Source organism: Sinocyclocheilus rhinocerous, unplaced genomic scaffold (genome assembly GCF_001515625.1).
Source record: "Sinocyclocheilus rhinocerous isolate Xijiao unplaced genomic scaffold, SAMN03320098_v1.1 scaffold478, whole genome shotgun sequence".
NCBI lineage: Eukaryota > Metazoa > Chordata > Actinopteri > Cypriniformes > Cyprinidae > Sinocyclocheilus > Sinocyclocheilus rhinocerous.
Genome location: NW_015651483.1, coordinates 2,356,754 through 2,381,213, shown reverse-complemented (window position 1 = coordinate 2,381,213; position 24,460 = coordinate 2,356,754). Strand labels below are relative to the sequence as shown.

Sequence of the window (24,460 nt, the reverse complement as noted above, 5' to 3'; positions counted from 1 at the left end):
TGTGTGTATGTTATAATAAATGTATTAAAACAGAGCTGTTGTAATGATTATTATCATTATTATTGTCTTACTTTTTACAGTAAACTGTAACAGTAAAGTTACAATACTAACATTTATGAATGTTGATAAGAGTTCTTGCTTTTTCTCAACTTTTATTTTGGTGGAAACGTGCAGGAAGACTTCAATGCTTATTTTTGTTGACAACAGATTTATAAATGAGCCTCATTACAAATACGTCGCACGTATCGCTTTGTCACATGACTTGTAAAAATTCATAAAAATGTGACTGAGCAACTGACGACTGTATCAGCGCAGATTTTCCTCGCACTTTGGACTTTGAACCCTGGTTAACAAGCAGATCCGCGGCGAGTTTGTGCAGCGCTGTCAAAATACATGCAATTCGTGCGTGTATTAGAAAACATAACGTTCTGCAGTTTATTTACTAGTTGTTTAAGGCCATTTCGCGATTTCAATCATCATACAGTAACCAGCAACAATCACCCCTTCCTCTTCTCATTGAAGACATGTGATGCAGTCCTAAACAGTCTCTCGCTGTCGGTGCTTGTAATGATTTTTGCATCTTTCTCGCACAGTTTAAATGCTTCCACACTGCTGACATGTTTGTTGCATTATAAAGAGTGCGTGCCTCTCACTTTACGCTGGTTGCTATTTGATAGCATCACGTCATTGTTCGGTACAATTTATTTTTGCTTATTTTTGCTCGTTCGACATGTTGTTTTACCTTTTTTTTGTAAAAGGCAATTGATTTAGTCTTTGCACTTTTGCTTTGTAAACACTGGGTCGGTACGTCCGCCTACGTCATGCGTGACCTTTCCAATGTGACTATGTAAAATGTAAAGTGTGAAGCTGTGGACACGCATCGCAAAGGTAGTGCAAGATGAGCATTTGTGGTTAAAAAGTATATACATTTGTATCATTTTTATTTTAAATTTTTTTAGAAAATGACTTATCGTTTGGCTAGATAATCCTTATTCCTCGGCTGGGGTCATGTAGAGCCCTTTAAAGCTGCACTGAAACTGCAATTTGGACCTTCAATCCTTTGGTCCCTGTTGAAGTCCACTATATGGAGAAAAATCCTGGAATGCTTTCCTCAAAAACCTTAATTTCTTTTCTACTTTAGGAAGTAAGACATGAACATCTTGGATGACATGGGGGTGATTAAATTATCAGGAACATTTTATTCTGGAAGTGAACTAATCCTTTAAAGACGCAATGTAATGGAAATAGTGACTGTATTGATGTAAATCCAGGTAAAATGTAAAAATGTAGGGAGGGACTTGGTCGTATTTGTCGGTTGTTGATTGGTTCTGAATGCGAGCTTGAGGTCGACTGTAAGAAAGGGGCGGACTTTAAGCAGACTAAATGATTGGAGAAGTCTGACATACATCACTCTGTTGTTTTTACAGGAAGATCCAGTTATAACTCATGTTTTCAAACCTATATGACAGTTTTTTTTTTTTAAGTATGTCCAAGCTAAAACTAAAAAAAAAAAAAACATTTTTATTAACAGAAATAAAAATAAAAACTACTGTTACTGGGGGAAAACTAAACAGAGTTTGAAAACTAACTACAAAAAAATAACACTTTAAATTAATTGTAGTTTTTGATATACATAATCGTTCAAAAGTTTGGGGTTGGTAAGATTAATGTTTTTGAAGGAATTCTCATCAAAGCTGCATTTATTTGATCAAAAATACAGTAAATCAGCAATAATGTGAAATATGACAATTTAAAATAACTTTATTTTAATACAGTTTATATTAAAATAGTTTAATACAGTTTATACTGTAATGTATTTTAAATTGTTACTTATATGTATAATTCATATGCTAATGCATTCACAGCAGTGCCATCACAGAAATAAATAACATTTATTCAAAACAGTTATTGAGCTTTGGCAACTCTAAAATACTAAAATCTTTCATAATCTTGTGATGTGGCATAACTCTCAAATTACATTTGCACTTCCATATATTCAAACTCAGCATGTTATGTTCACCAATGTTTAGTGTCGCTGATTTGAGTAACGGTTAGGATAAGAAAAGTCATATCAGTTCAAAAGTTTGAAGTTGAGGTGAGAATTTTTGATGTTTTGAAGGACGTCTCTTATGCTCACCAAGGCTGCATATATTTAATCAAAAATACAAAATGGCAAAATTGTGATATATTATTATAATTTTACCTTTTTTCGATTTTAACATTTTAAAATGTAATTTTAATTTCCTGTGATGGTAAAGCTGGATCAGCTATTACTGCAGTCTTCAGTGTCAGTCTAATATGCTGATTTGCTGCTCAAGAAACATTTCTGATTCTAATTATTTTAGCTGAACTGCATAATATTTTTTGTGGAAACCATGATACATTTTTCTGTTTTTCCCCTCAGGATTCTCTGATGAACAGAAAGTGAAAGTAAAGTTCAGAAGAACAGCATTTTTTTTTAAAACAAAAACATTTTTTGGAATGACATGAAGGTGAGTAAAAGATGACAGAACAGTAATTTCTAAATGAATCGCTATTTTAACACACAATGTCATACTTGGCATCTACTACACTTACATCCATGCGCACACACACTTTTCGACGTGTAGTCGTCAAATCAGCAGAGAGCTGTCACTTTGTACAAAACACCCACACAGAACGCTCCGATTCCTTCACCTTGCTAATACCATATATTAAATACTTGTGAAACACACACACACATACATACACACTCCCACACAGTCCTGCTTTTTCTGCTGCTTATTTGCACCATTATAGACATACAACAGGCAAGATTATTCTGCACAGTAAACACATCACAAGCAAACATTAAACATCTGAATATTAATCTGCATATTCAAACAGAGAAACCTCTAGTTTGGAAAGGTGACACGCAGATCCAAATGCAGACACAAACGAAGGTCAGAGTCTCTGCTGTCTGGCTCTCTGACCATTTAAAGCACCTTAGGATGCATCCATCTTCATAAAGAGCAGACTCACTTATAATGCTCTCAAAGTCACATTGCTCTTGCACTCCGTCTCAGATGGAGAAAATAGAAAGTCGAATTATGAGAGGAAGACTTGAGCGAGAGCCAGCGCAGAAGACTGTGTATTTAGCTTGTATTCGAGGCCAGACACCTCACAAAGCAAACTGACTATCCTGAAGTGAGAAACAGAAATGGATAAACACAAAGTGCAAGGTGCCAGATGCTTAAAAAAAGACAAGATGCAACGGCCAAAAAAGTCCCTCTCTCAAGGTCTGAGTTTGTCTGTATGACTCTCATATTCCAGTGAACTGCTCTGAGACCCCTGAGAAAGTGTTAAAACCCACCGAATGTTCAATTTATTGAACGTCACAGAGTTTTTGCAAGGAGCATAAGCATATTAAAGGGGTAGTTCATCCAAAAAAGGAAATTAAGTCTTAATTACTAAATTAATTACTCACCCTCAAGTCATTCCAAACCCTTAAGACCTTTGTTTATCTTCAAAACACAAATGAAACCTGAGAGATTTCTGTCCTTCCATTTAAGGTTCTTTCCACTAAAACTTTGACACTTCATAAAGTTAAAAAGCAATCCTAGGGCTGGGGATATAGCTAAAAAAATGTATCACGATATAATGTTTCATATCAGTCAGTATCGGTAATTATTGAAAAAAAAAAGTAGAACCTTTTAAACAAAGAGCAGAAGAAAAAAAGGTTTATATTTAACCACTGTATTTTTTATTTACCCAGTTTATTAAGACAAACAACAAATTATTTAAATTTCAACAGTCCAACACAAAATTAAATTAAATAAATATCTCCTTTCTTATATTTTATATGCAGATTAATGTTAAAGAAACTGTGGTCTCCTGAAACCACAGTAGGGCGCAATGAGCGAAATAATGCACCGCATTAAATTATTTATTCAATGCAATGAAATAATGACTATCTACAAAAATGTGCATAAAGTCTAAACTAAAATATATAAATCAAATATAATTTCGTAAATTGCATAAGCAATTATGAACAAAACAGCATCATGTATTTATGCATAGCTTAATACAAAAAGCCGAAGCGCCAATCACACAGATTGTATTTTATTCAGAACTCACAAACATATGTTAAAATTTTAAGGAGATTTTAAATAAATTTTTTAATTTAAAATAAAAATTCATATTCGAATGCAAAAACGGTGCATTTGAATTTTAGGTGTGCGTCCAGGAGCCTTATCAGTGGCGCACAAGATGTGGTGATGATGATGATGTAAGTGTCATTGTTGCAGTTTATTGTTTTTGTTAACCTATCAAGTTGAAGCCACGAGATGCGCCGCTGCTGCGTTTTTTTATTCAAAATACTAGAGAAATATAGAAGCTCAATATGGAGAAGATCATTCACATAGAACACATAGTTGGCGCATTTTCAAGACGGACAACTGTGACTGTTGTTCTCGCGTCTCACACAAGAGATGTATAGAAAGCCATGTAAAGTTAAAAGAGGTTCAACTTTTGTCTCTGGAATTGTAGGGGTTTTATTCCATTCCACTGCATCTCTGATGTCACAACTTATTGGCTGTCTGCTTGTCACTCATCGCACAGGCCTATATCGTGCACTATACAGAACATTTTTTCTATCGTATTGATTAAGGGGTACCGTCGATAAATACCGATACCGTTTTATCGCCCAGGCCTAAGTAATCCACATTAATCCAAGTCTTCTGAAGAGACCTGATAATTTTATTTGATGAACAGATTTAGTTTAGACTTTTACTGACATAAACATTGATAAACGTGCATTCATACTGTAGAGCTCATCAAATATGGTAAGCGGAAACGCAACCAAACTTGATTTACACGTAAGAACAAACATCTTCGGTTCTCATGCATCAAGCAAGCACATTTGTGTCTCTTCAGAAGATTCAGATTAAACTGCTTGATTCATATGGATTAGTTTCACAATGTCTTTATGAACTTTTTGATGCATCAAAGTTTTGATGGCGATATACATTTTTGGGTGAATTATCCTTTTAACACACTGTGATATCAGTCTTATGTAGGCTAATAGAAGCATGGGACCACACATTGAACATTACAAATGTAAAACATTATAGATGTTTTTGTCCTACAACAAAATAAATCCTTGGAGAGCAATGAAAAAAAAAAACCTTTGATTGTTTACGTCAGTGTAATGTACTACTTTTTTTCCTCCACAATAAGTACCCAGGTCTCCAATAAAATCACACACAATGATGAGCTTCAAGGTCCATCTCCTCCATTTTATTCATCCTTGAGCAGTGAGCGCCAAAGAATCCTTCCTTCCAACCTTCAACTTTCTTAATAAAAAAAGTCAGAGGACACGTACACCTTTCTCCACATATCAAGGTCAGGAGACTGAAATGATTTCTTTTATCACTTTCTTCAAAGTGCCTTTATAACCACCCATGCCCTGCAAAAGCATCAAGGCTCTGACACGCATAAAAGCGACTTGCAGCGAGAGTGATGTCCATTACTTGAGCTACAGTGAGAGATAAACACAGACCTGAATTAAATTCATTTTGACCTCGTTTCGATGTGTTGGTCTCATCTCTGGCTTACTCAATCTGAAAAGAATGCTTAAAAAAAGCGCACCTTCAGTGGGCACTTTAGTGTTTTAGTTCAGTGCTCAAGTGCATTATCAATGCTTGAGTTAACCGTCTACCACAGCCAGTCGGTGATGAATTAATTCACTAAAATGAATTTTCACGCTATCAAGCGTGTTTGACTGCTGCAGGTTGAGTAAGACATTTTTCTTGCTGTGTCAGATGACAAGACATATATTAAAATTACAGGCCAAAAATTAGACACCATTTGCATATTAAAGTGAAAGCTTCTGTTCAGAGGATTGTTATTTGAGTTCAGGTTCTTTGCCACGAGGGGTCTTTTACTGACACACTGAATGCTACAGGCAAAAGGAAGCATCATTAAAAAAAAAAAGGCTACTTATTTTGTGTTCAGCCAACTGAGTGCTTAACCTGAGTGTATTAAGATGAAGACATCTTGGTCTATCAATAACTGACACTTCAAAACATACACACACACAAAATATTATTTGCTCATTCGCTCAAGTATACACTTACCAAGCCTCATTGAAAAGATACAGTGGTCTCTTGCACTTAAGCAAGTGACTCTATATTCTTTATAGACTGACTGCATTTATGCACATTTTTAAAGCACCCACAGGAAAAGAGCTGAATGGCAAGGGAGAGTCATTGTGAGATAGTGTGTATGTGTAGTACCTCTTTCTGCGAGAGCGAGCAGGCCTCTTTGCCAATGGTTTGCAGTGCAACGTGAAGCTGCCCCTCTAAAATCAGCTGTTTGTTATCCTCCACAACATATGCCTGAAACGACACATTATATGATTAATACAATGATATTTGTCCTCAAATCTTAACAGTATCAGTAACGCCATGCATTAATTACAACAAAACTTCAATGAGGTGCTGATTTTCTATTGACAGTACAAGTGATCAACGCCAATGCTGTTAAACACTGGTGCATTCATCCAAAATTAATACTTAATAATTAATAAGTGCAAAATGCTTAAGCCAATTAGTTTGGTGAACAAATATAAGTTAGTGGCCAGTTGGCTGGTAATGCTTTTAGAAATCACCTTGTATTATTATCAACATTTTTATCTATTATTAAGGTTTAAAACGGGGATCTCAAACAGAAATGACATGGGTGCCAGTTGACTAGTGATGTAGTACTCAAGGTTATTTTCGTAAAACATTGGTTATGGCAAGAAAAACCAAGAGAAAATGTGTTCAGGTTATATTGGCTGTTTTTTGTTACTGTTGTAGTTATCATGCATGGCCTGATTCACGGATGTCATCAGTGGTTATGTGTAATATAGTTTATGTTATTGATCACAACTGCATTTTAAAGAAATACGAAGAGCTTTTAAAAACACTTTGCAAAACTTTTCACTTTTAAAACTGAAACTAAACTATATAAAAACTAAAGAGAAATGTGTTCACAAAATAAAAACTAAACTAAAACTAACAAAATTATTAAGGAAACAAAATTTTATTGCAAATTTGAAAACGATATTAAAATAAAACGAATTTAAAAATGCAAAACTATAATAACCTTGGTAGTAATTAATGACAATTTGAAAAAATGTTGACAATTACATTTTTCCCATCCACTATTGAAGGAAAAAAGAACTATATGCAGATTTTGACTGTATTTCTTACTGTTAAAAATAGTTCCCTAAACAATTTAAAATAATCATCATTACTCTCATGATTTCTGAACAAAAAAACTAAAACATTAATTTTATCAAATTTGGTAAATGTGTTATTGTGCTGTCTGGTAAATGGTAAATTGCTGCTTTAATATATTAGGTAAACATGTTAACTTTGGCAGTCCTAAAAAAATTTATATATATTACTAATTATATTTACTACATTAACTAATTAACTAACATTAATTAAAATTTCAAAATGTAAGAAAAAAAATTCTCTATAATTTTGAAGAAAATTCAAAAAAAAAATAAAAATATGGGGTGCTGTGTGTACATTAATGAGGAAAAAAAATTAACTTAAATGATTTTAGCAAATGGCTGCAATATAACAAAGAGTGAAAAATTTAAGGGGGTCTGAATACTTTCCGTACCCACTGTATATAATTTCCTTGAATGAAAAAATATTCACTCTCCTTGAATCAAAATAAACGTTGGAACATTTCATCAGGGTACCTTCCAGAGGACGATGATGTCAAGCTCTACTTCACTGCATTTTTTGACAATATTTGTCACACCGTCATCAGTCCCGCTCTGTCTCCATATTTGACTAGCACCGCCTGTGGAAACGCCCCCTCTCCTGGGTTCAGAGGGCAGACCTCTCCGGAAGAAAAAATCAGCACATGGAGTGGTAGAGCTCACAATCTAATGAAAGAGAAAAAGACAAAGAGAGTGAAACACAATGAGGACTGTTGAAAAGCTGAATGAAGACGACAGTCAGTGACGCATAACTCTCAACATCGATCGGAACCAGTAGTGAGAACAAAAGGGCATACTTACTTGTTCGTTGCCAAGGTTGAGATCGGCAAAGGTGTATTTTTCTGAGGTAGCTGAGGCATTAAGGGAAAAAAAAATGTCAGTATGTTCAAACATCAGCATGTTAACCAGTTTGCTGCATTTTCATTGGCCGTGAGCAGCTGTGATTGCGGAGACAAAGTTACATCTAGGAATTTAATTGATTCGCTAAGAAAATTGTACACATCAACATGTGCATTTTGGAAATCTGATTCACATCTTGGTCTTTCCAGACAGCATTTATGCAATGGTGCAAATTTTGCATAAAAATACATGAAATGCATGATTTGTGTATGTGCGCGTGAACTGGACGCCCCACCTTCCTCTGTTCTGCATCTGGTGGCTTTGAAGCACAGCTTCCCCCTCTCCCTGCTGGCCAGCTTAGAGTCTGCAAACACAACACGAAATGAAGGCAAAAACAAGAAAGATGATGAGTGTTCATCCACTTACTCTCAGAAAATCTTTCTTTTTGGTGCTCCCACACCAGAGACTCAAATACATGAAAACAGTTCAGATGTCAAGGTCAGTTAATTAACTCTTCAAAGCAAAGTGCATTTTGTTATCCTTGCTCCATATTTCACAAGCTGTTTTCCGTGTTTCTTGATTATTGCTTCAAAGGTTTAGTTTTAATTAGCCTCAGCATTTTTGCACATACCTTCATGTGAACTCGGGTCATAATTACACTTACTTTAACACGCCATATGATAGTTTTGTGTGCATAACAGACCAAAAAGTAATTATTTACAGAAATAATTTGTCACAGCTGTCAAATCTCATTTGCGCTCATGCATATTCAAAATTACAAGATTTGGCAAACCAAGTTTGATGTCACTAGCCAGGTGTCTATTACAGATTTGCACAAAACTTTTGCAATATTTTATAAATGCTGATAAAAAACCTATTGCGTTTCCATTAATCGATGTTATGCGAATACAATTTTATTTTTTTCCTCTCACGACAAGTCATGGCAACGTTGGTAGTTTTACATATATTTCAGCCACCGCACTAACCATTATTTTTAATATGCGTGTATCTTTAGTGAAGCGTCGCGAAAAGCCTCTTCTGGGACGATTCTGAAACGTGCCGCGGCGTGGCTGGTATAAACAAGCATCGACTAGAGTGGCCGATGCACCACAGACGTGTGCAGTGTAAATAAGGGGTTATCCAAGCATTAATGGCAAGGAAAGCCCTTTATACTTGAGAGCGGCCACGTATGAGATGTTTCTTGGAGGTTACAGTACATTAAAGAATGATCAAGTGACTTTTACGTACACCAGGTGGCCTGTTAATGTGAAAAAAAGTTTACATTGCAGTTTTGTGATATATTCCTTTTTCGAACTGCCTGAAAAACCACCTCATGTGAGCGTAAAAACCTTTTTGTGATATATGGGAGTTTCCATTGGGCATATTTTCAATTTTCAATTTGCGCAGTTTGAAGGGTAATGGAAACACCGCTACTGACTTCTGTTGTAACCGTAAAGCACTTATTGTGAATATACTGAAGTGTGAATGAGATTTGAGGGATGTAGAAGAGAATGAAAATGACTAATATAGCCCTATTTGGACGGTAATTGTTTCTCATGAGGACGTAAGTGATAATTGCCGTCTGAATCCAGAATGTCTGTGTTTTTCTCTCACCACCCCCGTAAAAATCCACGGCCGAATTTCCTACCGTTTTTTGACAAACACCAAGGTCGTGTGGTAATTTAATTGCCGTCCGAATCCACATCTCTGAGTTTACGAGAAGAAATAGATTCAAAATTCAGTGTTTAAACCCTTTTTGAGCACTCCCGAACACCGTAAGGTAACTATTCTACTTCGCTGTAATTTACATGCATATTTATTTCTGAAATGCTGGAAAGTATAAAAAAAAAAACAACACTTCATAACTGCTCCACCACAGCGACTGGGAGCAGAAAGAGAAGAAAAGCATGTAAACATTCGAAATGGGTCTTTCTTATGGCAGCAGTAGGTATGCAATACAAGTTTAAAATGTGTATTATATAAACAGATATATACATAACTATATCGCGTATAATTATATACAACTATAGCGCGTCTATTTTCTATTATTAAACAGGAGATTTAAATAATCAAATAATAAATAGGATTTTATATTATAAAATATGCTTGGAATAATAAGAATACATTTTACATAAGTATTTTTAAATACATTTTACACAATAAGAATAAATTTGTAAACGAAATGAATTTTATTTACAGCAGACAATCATGTGACTGGCCACGTGAGCAGCGCGTTCCTGGGTTCATAGGATCACAGAACTCGTTCCTTCACTGTGAATAAATCGCCATCCAAACCCATGAGTTTTATTTATTTTTACAGACGTCCATATGAGAAACAATTACCGTCTGAATCGGGCTTATGAATGAATAACCTCAATTTCCTTACACAAAGTTATTGTATGATTTCAGAACTTTTTTGCGCTCTACGGAAGAGAGTCATATGGAATTGAAACAGCATTAGGGTGAAGACTTTCACACTAAAAAAAATTATATTCTGTCATCATTTACTCACAGTCATGTTGTTCCAAACCCATAAGACTTTTGTTCATATTCAGAACACAAATGAAGATAATTTTAATATTCCCTCAAAATCATTGGTTCTCTAGTATCAAACAAGCAAGTTCAAGCTTCTATTTATGATATTTGATGTGCTGGATTTATGGCCATAGATCATGTGAATAAAACCCTAAAACTGAATCTGTTCATCACACGAAGAGATTGTGTCTCTTCAGAAGATTTGGGATTACTGCTCTATACACATGGATTACTTTCACGCTGTCTTTATAAACGTTTTGAAGCATCAAAGTTTTGGTGGAATGGACTTTCAATGGAGGGACAGAAAGTTTCATGGAAAATATTTTCATTTGTGTTTCCAAGATAAACAAAAGTCTTACGGTTTTGGAACATCATGAAAGTGAATAAATGACAGAATTTTCATTTTTAAGTGTGAGAAACAAACGAAAGTATGAAGCCATTGTGACCAACAGATCAAACTTTCTGATTAGATCCTCAGAACTCAAGATCTTTCCATCCCACTTGAAACCTTGGTGTCCTTTCATGTCTCAAGCATGGGATACTAACACAGCAGTTGGCTGGAGCCAAAAGTTTAGTAGAAACATTTTATTTTTCTTTCAAAATGAAAAGTATTCAAAGACTAACAACAAGGAAGTATTCTTCATTTATTTGTAGCTGTAGGTCCATGATCCATCATCTCCTCAGATTAAAGACACTGTTCCTTCAGACCAATAAATTAATTAAAAGTACGGAATTAAAGAACTCTTCAGGCATATTATTTTAACTATTTACATTGTTATTAACTTTGCAGAATGATGCAGGCATAAATGCTACTAAACAACACCAGCCGCTGGGCTGCTGTGTGAAACAGAAGATTGATTTTACACACTTAAGCAAACACTGATTTAGCTCTGGAAGTGTTGCGCTCAGTTAAATATGCATTGTTTTGAAGCCACAAGTTCTTGTTCACGTATTTTCACATCATTAAATGTATTCACCTCATCCAAGCTGACGGCACAGGATGAACGCATGCACGGGATTCAATTTTCAATTTAGTACGCCACTAAAATGCGTATGCCTGCATGTTTCACACACTCAGCACAATTTCAAAGTGACCTAATTTCAGAGCAGCTGCATCACTCTCTGCAGGGTGTGTATGAGCGTGCGTTTCTCGCTCTTAAGGTATCAGCTGTACAGATGGATCAACACAAATGCAATGTGACCCACTTTCAATAGGCCATTTAAAGGCTGCAGGTCATGGAACGTACCATTGTGCCTCTGTACCAGCTCCCAGCTTCTTTTGATACTCTGCTTGGCCTGCTGACATGCAATCAAGTTCCTCTGCATCAATATTCACAATGCTGGAGGTGCATATGGATGTATGTAGGCAGATCGTCCTTTACACAACATCTTAAAACAGATCTGTGTGATGTTTCAAAGGAACTACAGATGTGCAAAACTAAATATTTTTAAAAACCGACTAGTCTGTGGGTTGTCTGCAGCTGGGGCTTTCAAACTTATTTTCAGCCAAGAACCCCAAAACATGACGATTCCCTTTTTATATAAAGGCGGTTTATATAGAAAGCCACTTATAATGTATAAGACAAATACTAAGCATGATATTATATGAACTTCAAAATTAAATTATTGCTATAGATTGTCATTGTCTGTAAAAATTACTAGAGAAATTAGGGCTGTAATAGGTAAATGTGCTTTTACAATATTATAGAAATATTTCATAATACTTCACTTAAAGTGCTTATATATAATGCATTATAAAAGTAGTTTTGATGCATTAATTATGTACCTTATAATGCATTGTATGATCTCATGAATAATTGTAAACACATTTGCAACACTTTATAATACTTACCTATTCATTGTTACCCCTTTACAAAGTATAATGCATTAAAATACATGACAAACAAACCTTCACATATTATTATGCATTACAACCTACATCATTAATGCCTTTATAATGCATTATACACAAAGGCTTTAAGTACAGTGTTAGCAAGTATTTACTTATCACCAAATGTTTCTACTTTATTTGGTTTATTCTCTAAAAATGGGTTGGAAATCATGAGATTAATGGCAATTATTTTGTGGGATTGGCAGCTTTAATTTTAACAGAAAAAGAAAACAAATCTGCATATATTTTTGTGAAAAAAAGTGTCACCATTACACTGTCAACCTTACAAAAAGTTATTTTAAATAAAAAAATATATATATTTAAAAACATTCCATGTTGTCAATATAAACGCTAATAATTAAATTTTGAGAAAAAATATATTAGTATTTTTTTTACACAGTATACATTTTTATTTTTATTTTAAGACATGCAAATATATAGCTGCCTTAATATTTTAAGAAAGTGGTTCTCTACCAAAGGGTAGAAAACTGTTTGATAAGAAACACTTGACAAGAGCAAAGGAAGAATCAAGATATTGATTTTAGTCTGAGGAGCGCAAGATGAGGCAAGAGGAAAGAAAGGAAATCATTTATGAAGGACCGACATTATGAATTGTGGATATTTTGCTATGCATCTCGCTTTGTGTTGGATGGAAGAAAAAAACTCAGGCACAGAACCAATTAAAGGAGCGATCCACATGCAGACTACCAAGCAATGTGGAGCAAAACACTTAACCTCAGGTGGCTGCAAGAGGAATGAAAGTGTCTGCTAAGACACTAAGTGCATGTAACCAGAGCATGCTGGAGGATTCATACCTTTATCTCCCACAGGGTTGATGCACTTGTGCAGCCTCCACTGCCGACTGCTGCTGGACACTTGAACTATGTGAAACTCACGAACACCTGCTTCGCTCTGACAGAGAAAGTTAAAGTTTTTAAAAATACTTTTACATTGCAATAATTTCACATTCAATCTTCAAATTAATGTAAAAACTAGAGCCCGACCGTTATGTTTTTTTTTGGGGAAGCCGATACCGATATTAGGGAGTAAAAAAAGACCGATACCGATATATCGGCCGATATTCTTTATGTGTAGGCTATAATTTAGTACAGTATAGTCAAAAGTTTGGACACACTTCCTATTAGTGAATTACTTCCTATTCCTATTATTAAACCTCTCATGGCAGCGTCATCAGCTTGAGATCGTTTTTTTTTAGATCTGCCTTATTAGAGACCGCCGATCAATCTACAGTAAATTCAGTTTTTATGACTGGATTCCACGATTCTGTCCATGTTTTCTGCATCGCGGGAATTACAGGGCCCTAATAATGTAGCAAACGAATATGATAAGCTCATTGTGAGAGTAAAAGATGGGGACATTGTTGTTTATTTACTTAGCATTGAGTCTCTCCAACTAGGTGACAACGGTGCGTTAAATCACCATTCAAAGAGACTCAAGCCACTACAAAGCGACCGCTGAAAATCATTTGAACTTTGTGTCAGCACGTCATAAATAGAACGAGGCATCAGTTTACTGCATCCAGTGTAGACAACATCACTGATTATAATGGGTTCCATTCTACACCGGATGCGAGCAGCACGACAAAATACAATAGAATTCTATTGTATTTTGTCGCGTCGCGCGATGTGATGAGCATGAGTTCTGGGCCGCGGCGCGGCACACCAGCATTGACTGAGTGGCCACGATCAGCTCCGGTGGCCATAACACAGGCTTTAATGCGCCGCAGACGCGTGCCGTGATGCGCAGATCAGCTCTAGTCTCTAACGTCACTGAATCTGCTGTTAAAAAATGAACCATCCATTCATTATATCATCATGCAAAACTAAGAATTAGAATCATTGTAATGTGACGATCAAATATAGGTGCGGGTGCGTGGTGGGCGGATAATTTGAAGCAGCGGACTCGGGTAAAGTTTGAGCTCTCTACACTACACTGACCTGGGTCGCCAGTAGCAAACAATGGAGCGTGCTCTGCTGGACAAACTAAGTAATTACACCATTCAGAAGCATTTAATCTGCGTTATATATTCTGTAAAAAAAAAAAGTTCATATTGGCCGATAATATTGGCTAAACGATTTATCGGTCGGGCTCTAATAAAAACAACAAAGACAGTATATTCAAGTGCTATAACAAGTCTATATTTCTATTATATTCTATTATTATATCTATATTTTTAGTATCTTTATAATGGCATCTCTTTTTATGACTGAAGGTCAGTATCACAGAGACATCAGTAGTATTGGTTTCAATGAAATTGTTTCTTTCCCCTAATATTTAACCATTGACTATAGCCATTCAACATTACAAGAGCTATCAATTTGAACATTTATTACACTTCTTAAATAACTTCTGATTTAAGTGAACTTAAAACAATCTTCACATAAACCCATTATAATAAATGTCATATTTAGTTACCTGTGCCCTTCAGCAAGTAGAAAATATACAGAAATTGAATAACGTTATCAAACACTAAATTCTAAATTTAATATAGATGAATCCTTAAATCCTTAAAGGTTATTAGGTTTTTTGGCTGCTATCCCTTTAAGAGCTGCCGCTGCTGAACGTGACGTGGATCAGACACGCATCTCTTTAGTAACTTCATGACTTAACTGACGACATAACTACGACATTGCATGCTCGTTGTTTCTTTCGCACTTTGATATGAAATGCTACAGGCTACAGCGCGCGCTGGCGCATTTGTGCGTGCAATTGAAGAGCACGCGCTTTGAGCACAGTACCGTTTCCGTGCTCGTTTGACTCGCACATGCGCTGAGGCGGAATGCGCGTCTGAAAAGTCTCACGTTTGATGTGGTCGTAAAGACGTTTTGCGTTTTAAATAAACAATGTTTTGTGCCGAGAAAAATAAGACATAAGCAGCAGTTGTGAGTGGGGTGGCCAACCCTAGTCCCGGCCTTGCATTAACTGCGTTAAATATTTTTCATGTGTTAAACTGAAAAAAATTAATTGCCTGTGTTAACGCGCTAATTTTGACAGCACTAATATATGTGTGTGCATGTGTGTGTGTGTGTATATATATATATATATATATATTCAATGCTTCACTCGTCTGCCATATTAATGGCAGTTAATAGTTAATGGGTGTGCATGTTAAAGACTTTTTTTAATCGTTAACAGTCAGCAGGTATTGAATATTTAATTGTGCATGCTTATTTACCATTTTAAAATGCAGATTAACTTCTGTAATCTAATGCTGTAATCTAATGCTCACTTGCAGTTAAACTTTAAAATACACTAATAATAATTTTATAACACTGCTAAATGTAATCTTTAGCAAATCTCAAGGTGAATATAAATTTTTCATACTGTATGTTAAAATGTTGCCTAAATTCACTTTCAGCAAGCATAATGATTCATTTTAGTTTTTAGCTTTTTATTTTTAATTTATTTACATAAATTAGTAGATAATTTCACATCTGTGCATCCCTATTGCCACAGTGTTCAGACATTTTATGAAGTGCAAGAAGAGAAAGTACTAAGATGAAAAAAAAGACACATGAGCAGTCCATGTGTGGGAAAGAGCTCACTGTGTTAATGTTCTCCACGTCCACAAAGACCAACATGCTGCCGTTCTTCTCCTCTCCTTCCTGCCGTTCTTCGGTCTCTCTCTCTCTGCTGTGCAGTGTGTTGCTGCGGCTGGCCGTGGCTCTGACGCTGAGAGATCGGCTTGCGCAGATGAAAGCCGTGTGTCGAAGGACCCTGTGACTGAAAGTATCAGAGAAATTCAAGATGAGTCACTGGAAGTCATGTGGTAATTTTCAAACTCTAAATGATGTTAAAGGCCAATGAGTCCTCTTTAAATGGCAGACAGCAAATTTCCAAATGAAAATGCATAGCTTATGTTTGATTATCAGCCACTTAACAGCGGAAAACCACAACTGTTCAGCATCAGCAGTAGCCAATGAAAGGAAATTATCTTAAAATATCTTTAAAACCTTATATATGGAGTAAGTTTTATTTTGGAGATTTTGCCTTTATTAGATAGTACAGTCGAGGAGACACAGGAACAAATATTTCGCACTAATATTTTCGAATTCCTATTTAATCTATTGAGTGCCATTTGGTGGGTCTCTAAAAATAGCAACCAACACCACTACACCACATTGCTTTTAACAGAAAACAATGGTATTCACAGGTAAAGTAGCTTACTTATTGAACACATTGTATCAATAATTATATAACTATAAAGCACTAATGTACTTTTTACATTACAACCACCTTTCACTGTATAGTGACCAAAAACTGCTTCGGATAAATACATTTGAAACTATTACATAAATGTGATTACATTATAAAAATAAAGTATTTATATTATTATTGTTACTAATATTACCATATTATTATTTATAAAAAGTATTATCACTGTATTATATATATATATATATATATATATATATAGTTTGTTTAGTGTTACTAATACTACTAACAGTATTAATATTATAAATATATTATTGTTACTAATAATAACAATAGCAACATTTGTATTGACAGTGACATTAATTTTTAACATATTATTTATAACAGTATTATTTCTATATTATACATACACTATACTTAAATGTAGAATTGTTACTAATATTATTATAGCATATTATTTTTTATTGTAGTTATTATAGTATTATTATAGTTATAATTAATAATTATTATTTATAATATTATTTAGTAATACCTTTTGTATTGTTTAACAATGGCGTTTTTTGGTAATTAAAATATTCAAAATATACATGTGTTTAAAATATTTTTGTTTTAAATTATTTAAAAATGTTTTAAAATGTTTTTTGTTTGTTTTTAAAATGTTTTTAAAATATATTTATTCAATAAAAAATTTTGTTATCGGACACTTAAAAATGCACTTCCGGTACTAAACATGAAGCAGTACATATCTTTAAACAACAGGCTGCTACTACTACCATGTGAAGTCTTAGTTGCGTTTAATTTCTTAGAATGCAAAATGAAAATAAGTGGATTAATAATAAAATGCACTTAAGTGAATTAATAACAGTCCAGCAATATGTTCACAATATATACACCCAAAGAAGCTACACTGGCTTGAGAAAAACCTTGCTCAGTTCTTAGTATTGTCCATTATTAGTCCAAATAAAGCATAAACGGCCATGTACCTGAGTTTGGCGGTCTTCTCTGTACTCTCATAGTAAAAGAGGAAGTTGATTTCATGGACACCCTCTCGGTCGGGCCCCCTGAGCCATAATGGGATCTGCAACGCCTCCCCAGGTCCCAACACACCTTGTGATAAAGGAATCTCTGCCACTACTGGCCGGTCACCGCTGGTGACCCCAAACGCTGCTGGAGACACGAGCGACACGATCTCCACTGATGGGGGCATGGCCACAGTCTTGTATGCAGAACAGTGCTCTGCTGCTGTGGGGGTCACTGGGGTGAGGTCAGAGGCGGCACTCCCGAACGTGAAGAACTCTGGGTGTGTGGACGCCACCCGAAGACCAGTGAGAGGGACTGCACTCACATTCACAAACTCCACCCACGCTTTTCGGATCTCACCACACAATAAACCAGTGGGGAAGTTAATGAAAAACACCTGGGTGGAGAAGGAAAGAGAAACAGTAATTGCATGGTTTATCCAACAGAGGTTTGACTATTGATATAAAGTCTGGTGCACATGTAGCTTATTCTTGCAAAGACCCACCACTTAACCCTGCCAGGAACAGGAAGAAAAATATAATTTAGGGATAAAATAAAATTTGAATTGTGTCTGGGCCTGAAAGGGTTAAACCGAGAGCAAAGCCACAGTTAATCACAGTAAAAACCATAATTAATCATTTTTTGTTACAAGTAGAGAAAGGTCGATATGAAATTGACAATATCACACCAATTGAGTGCAAAGTTCAAACTTATTGACATAAGAGCACTCAATGAAAGTCTTTCATTCAGTCAAAATCAATAATTACTGATAATTTCACAAACATAACTAAAGCACAAAGCTGAACGTCCTTGAGGACTTTGTTCACCATCTTTTTAAAAAGAGATTCAATGCCTTGAAATAAAAACTTAAATCCACCAACTACAGTAGCACTTCCTCAGAAGCCATCAATGTAGACTGGTAACTTAAAACAAATCTTCATTATAATGCCAACATTTTTGTGTCAAACAAATCATTGAATGGTTGATTTAGATGTAGACGGGTTTGTCTCTTCATCAGCACAAATTTAAAGAAATGTATCATTACATCACTCGCTCACCAATGAATCCTCTGCAGTGAATGGGTGCCGTCACAATGAGAGTCCAAACAGCTGCTAAAAACATCACAATAATACACAAATAAACCAGTCCAACGATTACCAACTTGTGAAATGAAAATCTGTGTGTTTGTAATAAACAAATCCATCAAGATTTAAGTACTTAACTTTAAACTGTTGCTTCTGGCTCAAATGTGAGTCCATAATGCATATTAACCCTTCCTCCAGTGAAAGCTTTTGTCTTCTCCAGATGTTAACTGATGGACTGGAGTGGTGTGGATTACTTGTGGATTATTCTGATGTTTTTATCAGCTGTTTGGACTCTCTTTCTGACGGCACCCATTCACTGCAGAGGATCCATTGGTGAGCAAGTGATGTAATGCTACATTTCTCCAAATATGTTGCGATGAAGAAACAAACTTATCTACATCTTGGATGGCCTGAGTGTGATACATTTTCAGTAAATTTTCATTTTTGGATATACTATGATGCAGACATTTTGAACAGATTCAAAAAAATAAGCTGAACTTGCTCTTACTTGATTTTATGCTAATAAAATATTTAAATATAAATTATTTAAATCACTGCAATATTCACAATACAGCATAATTTTATATATCCCCACCAAAATCAATGTGAATATATCGTAAATATTCAATACATCACTCAGGCCTTGCACTGCAAACTGAGCACTGTAAATCATTAAACAGTCTCGATTTAACTGTGACGAGTGCTTTTATACAGATCTGCTCTCAGGACAAGTCCTGTAGCTTATTAAAGCTTAAAATCAAAGTTTGATTTACTCAAACACACCTCCAATAAGGGCATAAGAGGAGTGATAATGGGGTCCAGGCGGTGATCTGGTCCATATGTGACGGAAGTCTTTTCTTCTTTGGTCATATTGAGTCTGGGTCCCTGGATCTCCAGATTCTGCTGTCCACGAACACACATCAGATCCTCGGCCAGCGAGCCTGCAGCACAAACCAATCACATCTACAGTTAGTCTTACATCAGATAAATAACTTTAACTGTTGGTTTCAGTGTCTACAAAACATCAAAGAGTGAGTGTTTGTGATACACCTTCACTGTTGTCTACTTCTCCAGTGCCCAGGTTGTACACCACACCAAGAACATGCAACTCTCCGGTCTTATGAGGAAGCAACTTCAAACGGGCCTGAGAAAGCGAGAGCAGAACAAACACAAGAACACAAAGCCAATCCAGGTAAAGCAGTGGGGAGAAAGAAAAAAATTAGAAGAGGAGAGATAAGAGGAAAAGGGTGCACAAACCACTTTGGTCTCCTCTGGACTTATGGTGAACTCTGGAATGACTTGCGTATCAATGATGTCATTGAGGGCCATGGTCTGGAATGGATTCAAATGTAGAAGTTAATCAAACTGATGAGAAACTCGAAGCTGGATGCCTCAGGCACGATGAACCGAGAGACGATTAACAGCCTTACTTCTTTCAAAGATGCTTTCTCATTGGTGATGGTTTCTCCGGCTGTGTTGCCCTGAGGGTCTGAGAAGTCTTTCGGAGTAAACTTCCACAGCAGACACAGAGCCGACAGAGCCAAGGGAATCTTCAGGGGGTTCCGGAAAACCACCTCCACAATGATGGGCTCTATGACACAAAAACAAGAAAGAAGCCAATGAATTAACAGCAAACGACATGACAGAAAACGATGGGAAACAGGAACAATACATGACTCAGATCTGAGGATGTACCAGTTGAGCTGCTACAGTAAAACTACAAAAGACTAAGGCTGATGATACACGGGGCAACTTTTTGAGCAATTTTGCCGGGCAACTTTATTTGAGCAATGTTGCTTGGGCATTTTCCCACTGAGAATGGGTAACAATCTTCTATCTGGATCATTTAGATCAGTCATGGGCCCTGTGTCTCACCTGGTAGCCCACTGATGGCAACATTAACCAAAGTTGCTTGGCAACATTGCTCAAAAAGTTGCCCCGTGTATCATCAGCCTTATTAGATCCTTAACGAGATAGTTCACTCCAGAATTAAACTTTCCTGACTATTTACTCACCCATATATCATCTAAAATGTTCATGTCTTTCTTTCTTCAGTCGAAAAGAAATTAAGGTTTTTGAAAAAAACATTCCAGGATTTTTCTCCATATAGTGGACTTCAGGGACCAAAAGGTTGAAGATCCAAATTGCAGTTTCAGTGCAGCTTCAAAGGGCTCTACACGACCCCAGCCGAGGAATAAGGGTCTTATCTAGCAAAACGATAAGTCATTTTCCTTACAAAAAAAAAAAAAAAAAAAAGATATACTTTTTTTTTTTTACCACAAATGCTCATCTTACGCTAGCTCTGTGATGCGCATCCACAACTTCATGCATTACGTAATCACCTCCGCTAGGTTTCAGAAGATTCAAACATCCAGGATACACACAAACGGACCATTTTAAACAATAAACTGATACAAAGACATAAATGTGTGTCATTCAACATAACTTTTGAACGTTCCTCCTTCTCCACACTTCTAAACACTGGGCATGACATTTCCAATGTGACTACGTAATACACAAAGTTGAAACGCATTGCAGAGCTAGTACAATATAAGCATTTGAGGTTAAAATGTATATACATTTTTATTTTTTTAGAAAATGACTTATCGTTTGGCTAGATAAGACCCTTAGTCCTTGGCTGGGATTGTGTAGAGTCTTTTCGAAACTGCACTTAAACTGCAATTTGGACCTTCAACCCTTTAGTCTCCGTTGTCCTGGAATCCTGAAAATCCTGGAATGATTTCCTCAAGCCATGAACCTCTTGGATAACATGGGGGTGAGTAAATTATCAGGAAATTTTACTTCTGGCGTGAACTAATTCTATAAGTATAGATACAGTTGTTACATCACATAAAAATATACATTTATATACACATATATGTATAATATTTATTATAATGGGATTGTGCAACTATTGTTATCTGTTTATTGAAATCTTTTTACAAGATCATGTTCTTTTAATGCTAATAACTGATAAACAGCAATCTGATCATTTGTAGTTTAGGCCTGAACGATGGCATTCAAATATACATTACAGCAAAAAACATTATCATTAGGGTTGCACAATTTGGGGAACAAAAATAGAATTGTACATATATATATATATATACATACATATATACATACATACATACATACATACATATATATATATATATATATGTTTGCTGTGTGTTGCACGATTTTGCCTAACATTTAGTGCTTATATATTAATATGACTAATAATAATAATAATTATTATTATATGCTAAATAATTAAACAAAATAAGAAATATTACACGTGTAAGAAAACGTAAATATTAAAAATAAAAACAGTATTTAAGCATAAATAGAACAATAATATTAACAATAATTGTATTTTACAGACGAACTGCAAGGTTACTGCTAGTTATAGGCAGACAGCCTATAACTATACATCATTAGAAAGGTACTTGATCCCACACAAAAACTCTTGAATAGTTCTGACGAGCCACAGTATGTTTTATTTTATGTGTTATGCTGCTGAAATATTTGCTAATGAGGATTAATTATAAGTAGGAACATGGCAGCCTCACTAAAGGGTGTTTGCAGGTGAATGTACAGTATCATGATAACTAATGCATTTCTAGGATCAATACTAGTTTAGTACTTGCAGCACTACATATACCACTGATGAGGCTGCAAGATAATTCCACCAAGTCAAATCCAGGTAAGGCGCTATGCTTCATTAGTTCTCTTTTAGATTTCATGAAATAAAGAGGAAAGCAAATGGTGAATAATTCATCTCAGTCCAATTAAAAATACACTAATAAATCAAAAACGCAGCCACGCAAGACGTCAAACGCAATAACGAAAACCCTAAAGTGCATCAAAACCTCCACAGAATCCAAGAGTTTGTGTCGATGGAGAAGTGCAGGCAATATAGATGTGTTCAAATCAAAAATTAGATGACCAGATATAAAGCACAGACAAAAATGCTTAAAAAGTAGGTGCTGTAGGAGGGAAAAACATACCCTCCACAACAGCGAGGGGGTATCTGAGGTTGTCTGTCTGACTGTTCAGACAGCATTGGGAGGGCTGGAAGGTGATGGGAACTGCCCCTCTATTCACCACGGCGACGACCCGCTCCTCCAACTCCCTCCACAGCGGGGAAAGATCCCGGTCAAACTCCTGATCCAAAGAGACATGCGTTGCGGCTTGTTTCTCGCCTGTGGAAAATAAAGTAAGAGCTTCCATAATGCAACTGGTACTGTACATGCCAGTCAGTCTGAGCAGCAATCTCATACAGATGAGACAAAATAACATGGGCATAAATATCAAATATTTAAGTTCAAATTAGTAGAGATGTGTAAATAAAATTGTACATGTTGGTCATTTATTATTAAACACTATTTTACCCTCACTAACTTGTTTAAATTGTAACAAAAAGCATTGATAAAAAGTATTCAATGTTGTCTGCTCAATTAATATGATAATAAAATGGCATGCATAATTATACAAGAAAAAAGCGGTTTAAAATAGTTTGATGAAATGTAGTACAATGCAGTAAAATGTATCCTTCACAAAAAGTCTGTCCTTCACATACAGTAAAAGTCTATATTATATTATATTATATTATATTATATATTTCGAAACTTTGGGGGATTTAAAAAAAAAATCAATACATTTATTCAGCAAGGACAAATGAAACTGACAAATATCAACAGTAAAGGCTTACATACTTAGAAAAGACTTATTTTGTGAATAAATACTGCTCCTTTTAACTCGCTATTCATCAAATAATCCTGAAAAAAAATGTATCAAGCTTTCCACAAAATTTTAACTGTTTTCAACACTGATAATGAGAAATGTTTCTTGAGCAGCAAATCAGTATATTAGAATGATTTCTGACAGAATCATGTGAAGACTGGAGTAATGATGCTGAAACTTCAGCTTTGCCATCATAGGAATAAATTACTTTTAAAAATGTATTAAAACAGAAATCTTAAATTGTAATAATATTTCACAATATGCAATTTTTTTACTGTATTTTTCGGACAGTCCAAAAGTCTGAGGTTACATGGAAATCTGGGATTCAAAACTTGGAAATAAGCAAAATGATCTGGGATTGAAATTTTATATGTTGCTAACCAAATAAGTAAATTTCTGACATTGATGTTAAGACACTTTGAAGAATGTTCTGCTTCCACTGAAGCTCAAGACTCTTTTTTGGATCACTCCCATTCATGCTGAATAACATGATCATTGGGTTTCCCTTCACACATTTCTTCTCTCGTTACATATATGACTGACAAATCATGGCAGCGGAAAGGGAATATTATGGAAATCAAGAATATATAAACTCAAGAGAGTTGGCTTATGTCCAATCAGCCGGTGTCTCAGAAGAAATGTCTCAGATGCTTCCAGCGTGATATCCGGGCAAAAACTTTAATTAAAAAGGTTTTCACACCTCCTCAGGCCTGTTCTCTTCACCCCACCGTTTACTCACTTTTTTTTAAAGGGCTCATATGATTCGATTTCAAGTTTTCCTTTCTCTTTGGAGTGTTACAAGCTGTTCGTGAATAGATAAGATCCCTAAAGTTGCAAAGACTAAAGTCCCAAACCCAAAGAGATTTATAAAAGTAAAGACTTGTCTACGCCCTCCTAAAACGCCTCATTTAAACACGCCCCCACATTTCTACGTCACGATGTGGG

The 24,460-nt window shown here is 35.5% G+C and overlaps 1 protein-coding gene across 1 annotated transcript in view; it reads right to left on the bottom strand.

Moving 5' to 3' along the window:
* Nucleotides 1-24,460, bottom strand: part of LOC107712836 (trafficking protein particle complex subunit 8-like) — a 67,013-nt gene that overhangs the window by 11,322 nt on the left and 31,231 nt on the right. Inside the window, exons 16-27 of the mRNA XM_016518199.1 lie at nt 22,780-22,974; nt 20,218-20,378; nt 20,045-20,119; nt 19,838-19,931; nt 19,571-19,728; nt 17,666-18,099; nt 16,073-16,250; nt 13,322-13,418; nt 8,376-8,444; nt 8,042-8,091; nt 7,718-7,906; nt 6,254-6,356 (exon numbers count right to left, since the gene is read on the bottom strand). Of these exons, the coding sequence (XP_016373685.1) occupies nt 6,254-6,356; nt 7,718-7,906; nt 8,042-8,091; nt 8,376-8,444; nt 13,322-13,418; nt 16,073-16,250; nt 17,666-18,099; nt 19,571-19,728; nt 19,838-19,931; nt 20,045-20,119; nt 20,218-20,378; nt 22,780-22,974 (1,803 nt within the window). The remainder of the gene's footprint in view (nt 1-6,253; nt 6,357-7,717; nt 7,907-8,041; nt 8,092-8,375; nt 8,445-13,321; nt 13,419-16,072; nt 16,251-17,665; nt 18,100-19,570; nt 19,729-19,837; nt 19,932-20,044; nt 20,120-20,217; nt 20,379-22,779; nt 22,975-24,460) is intronic.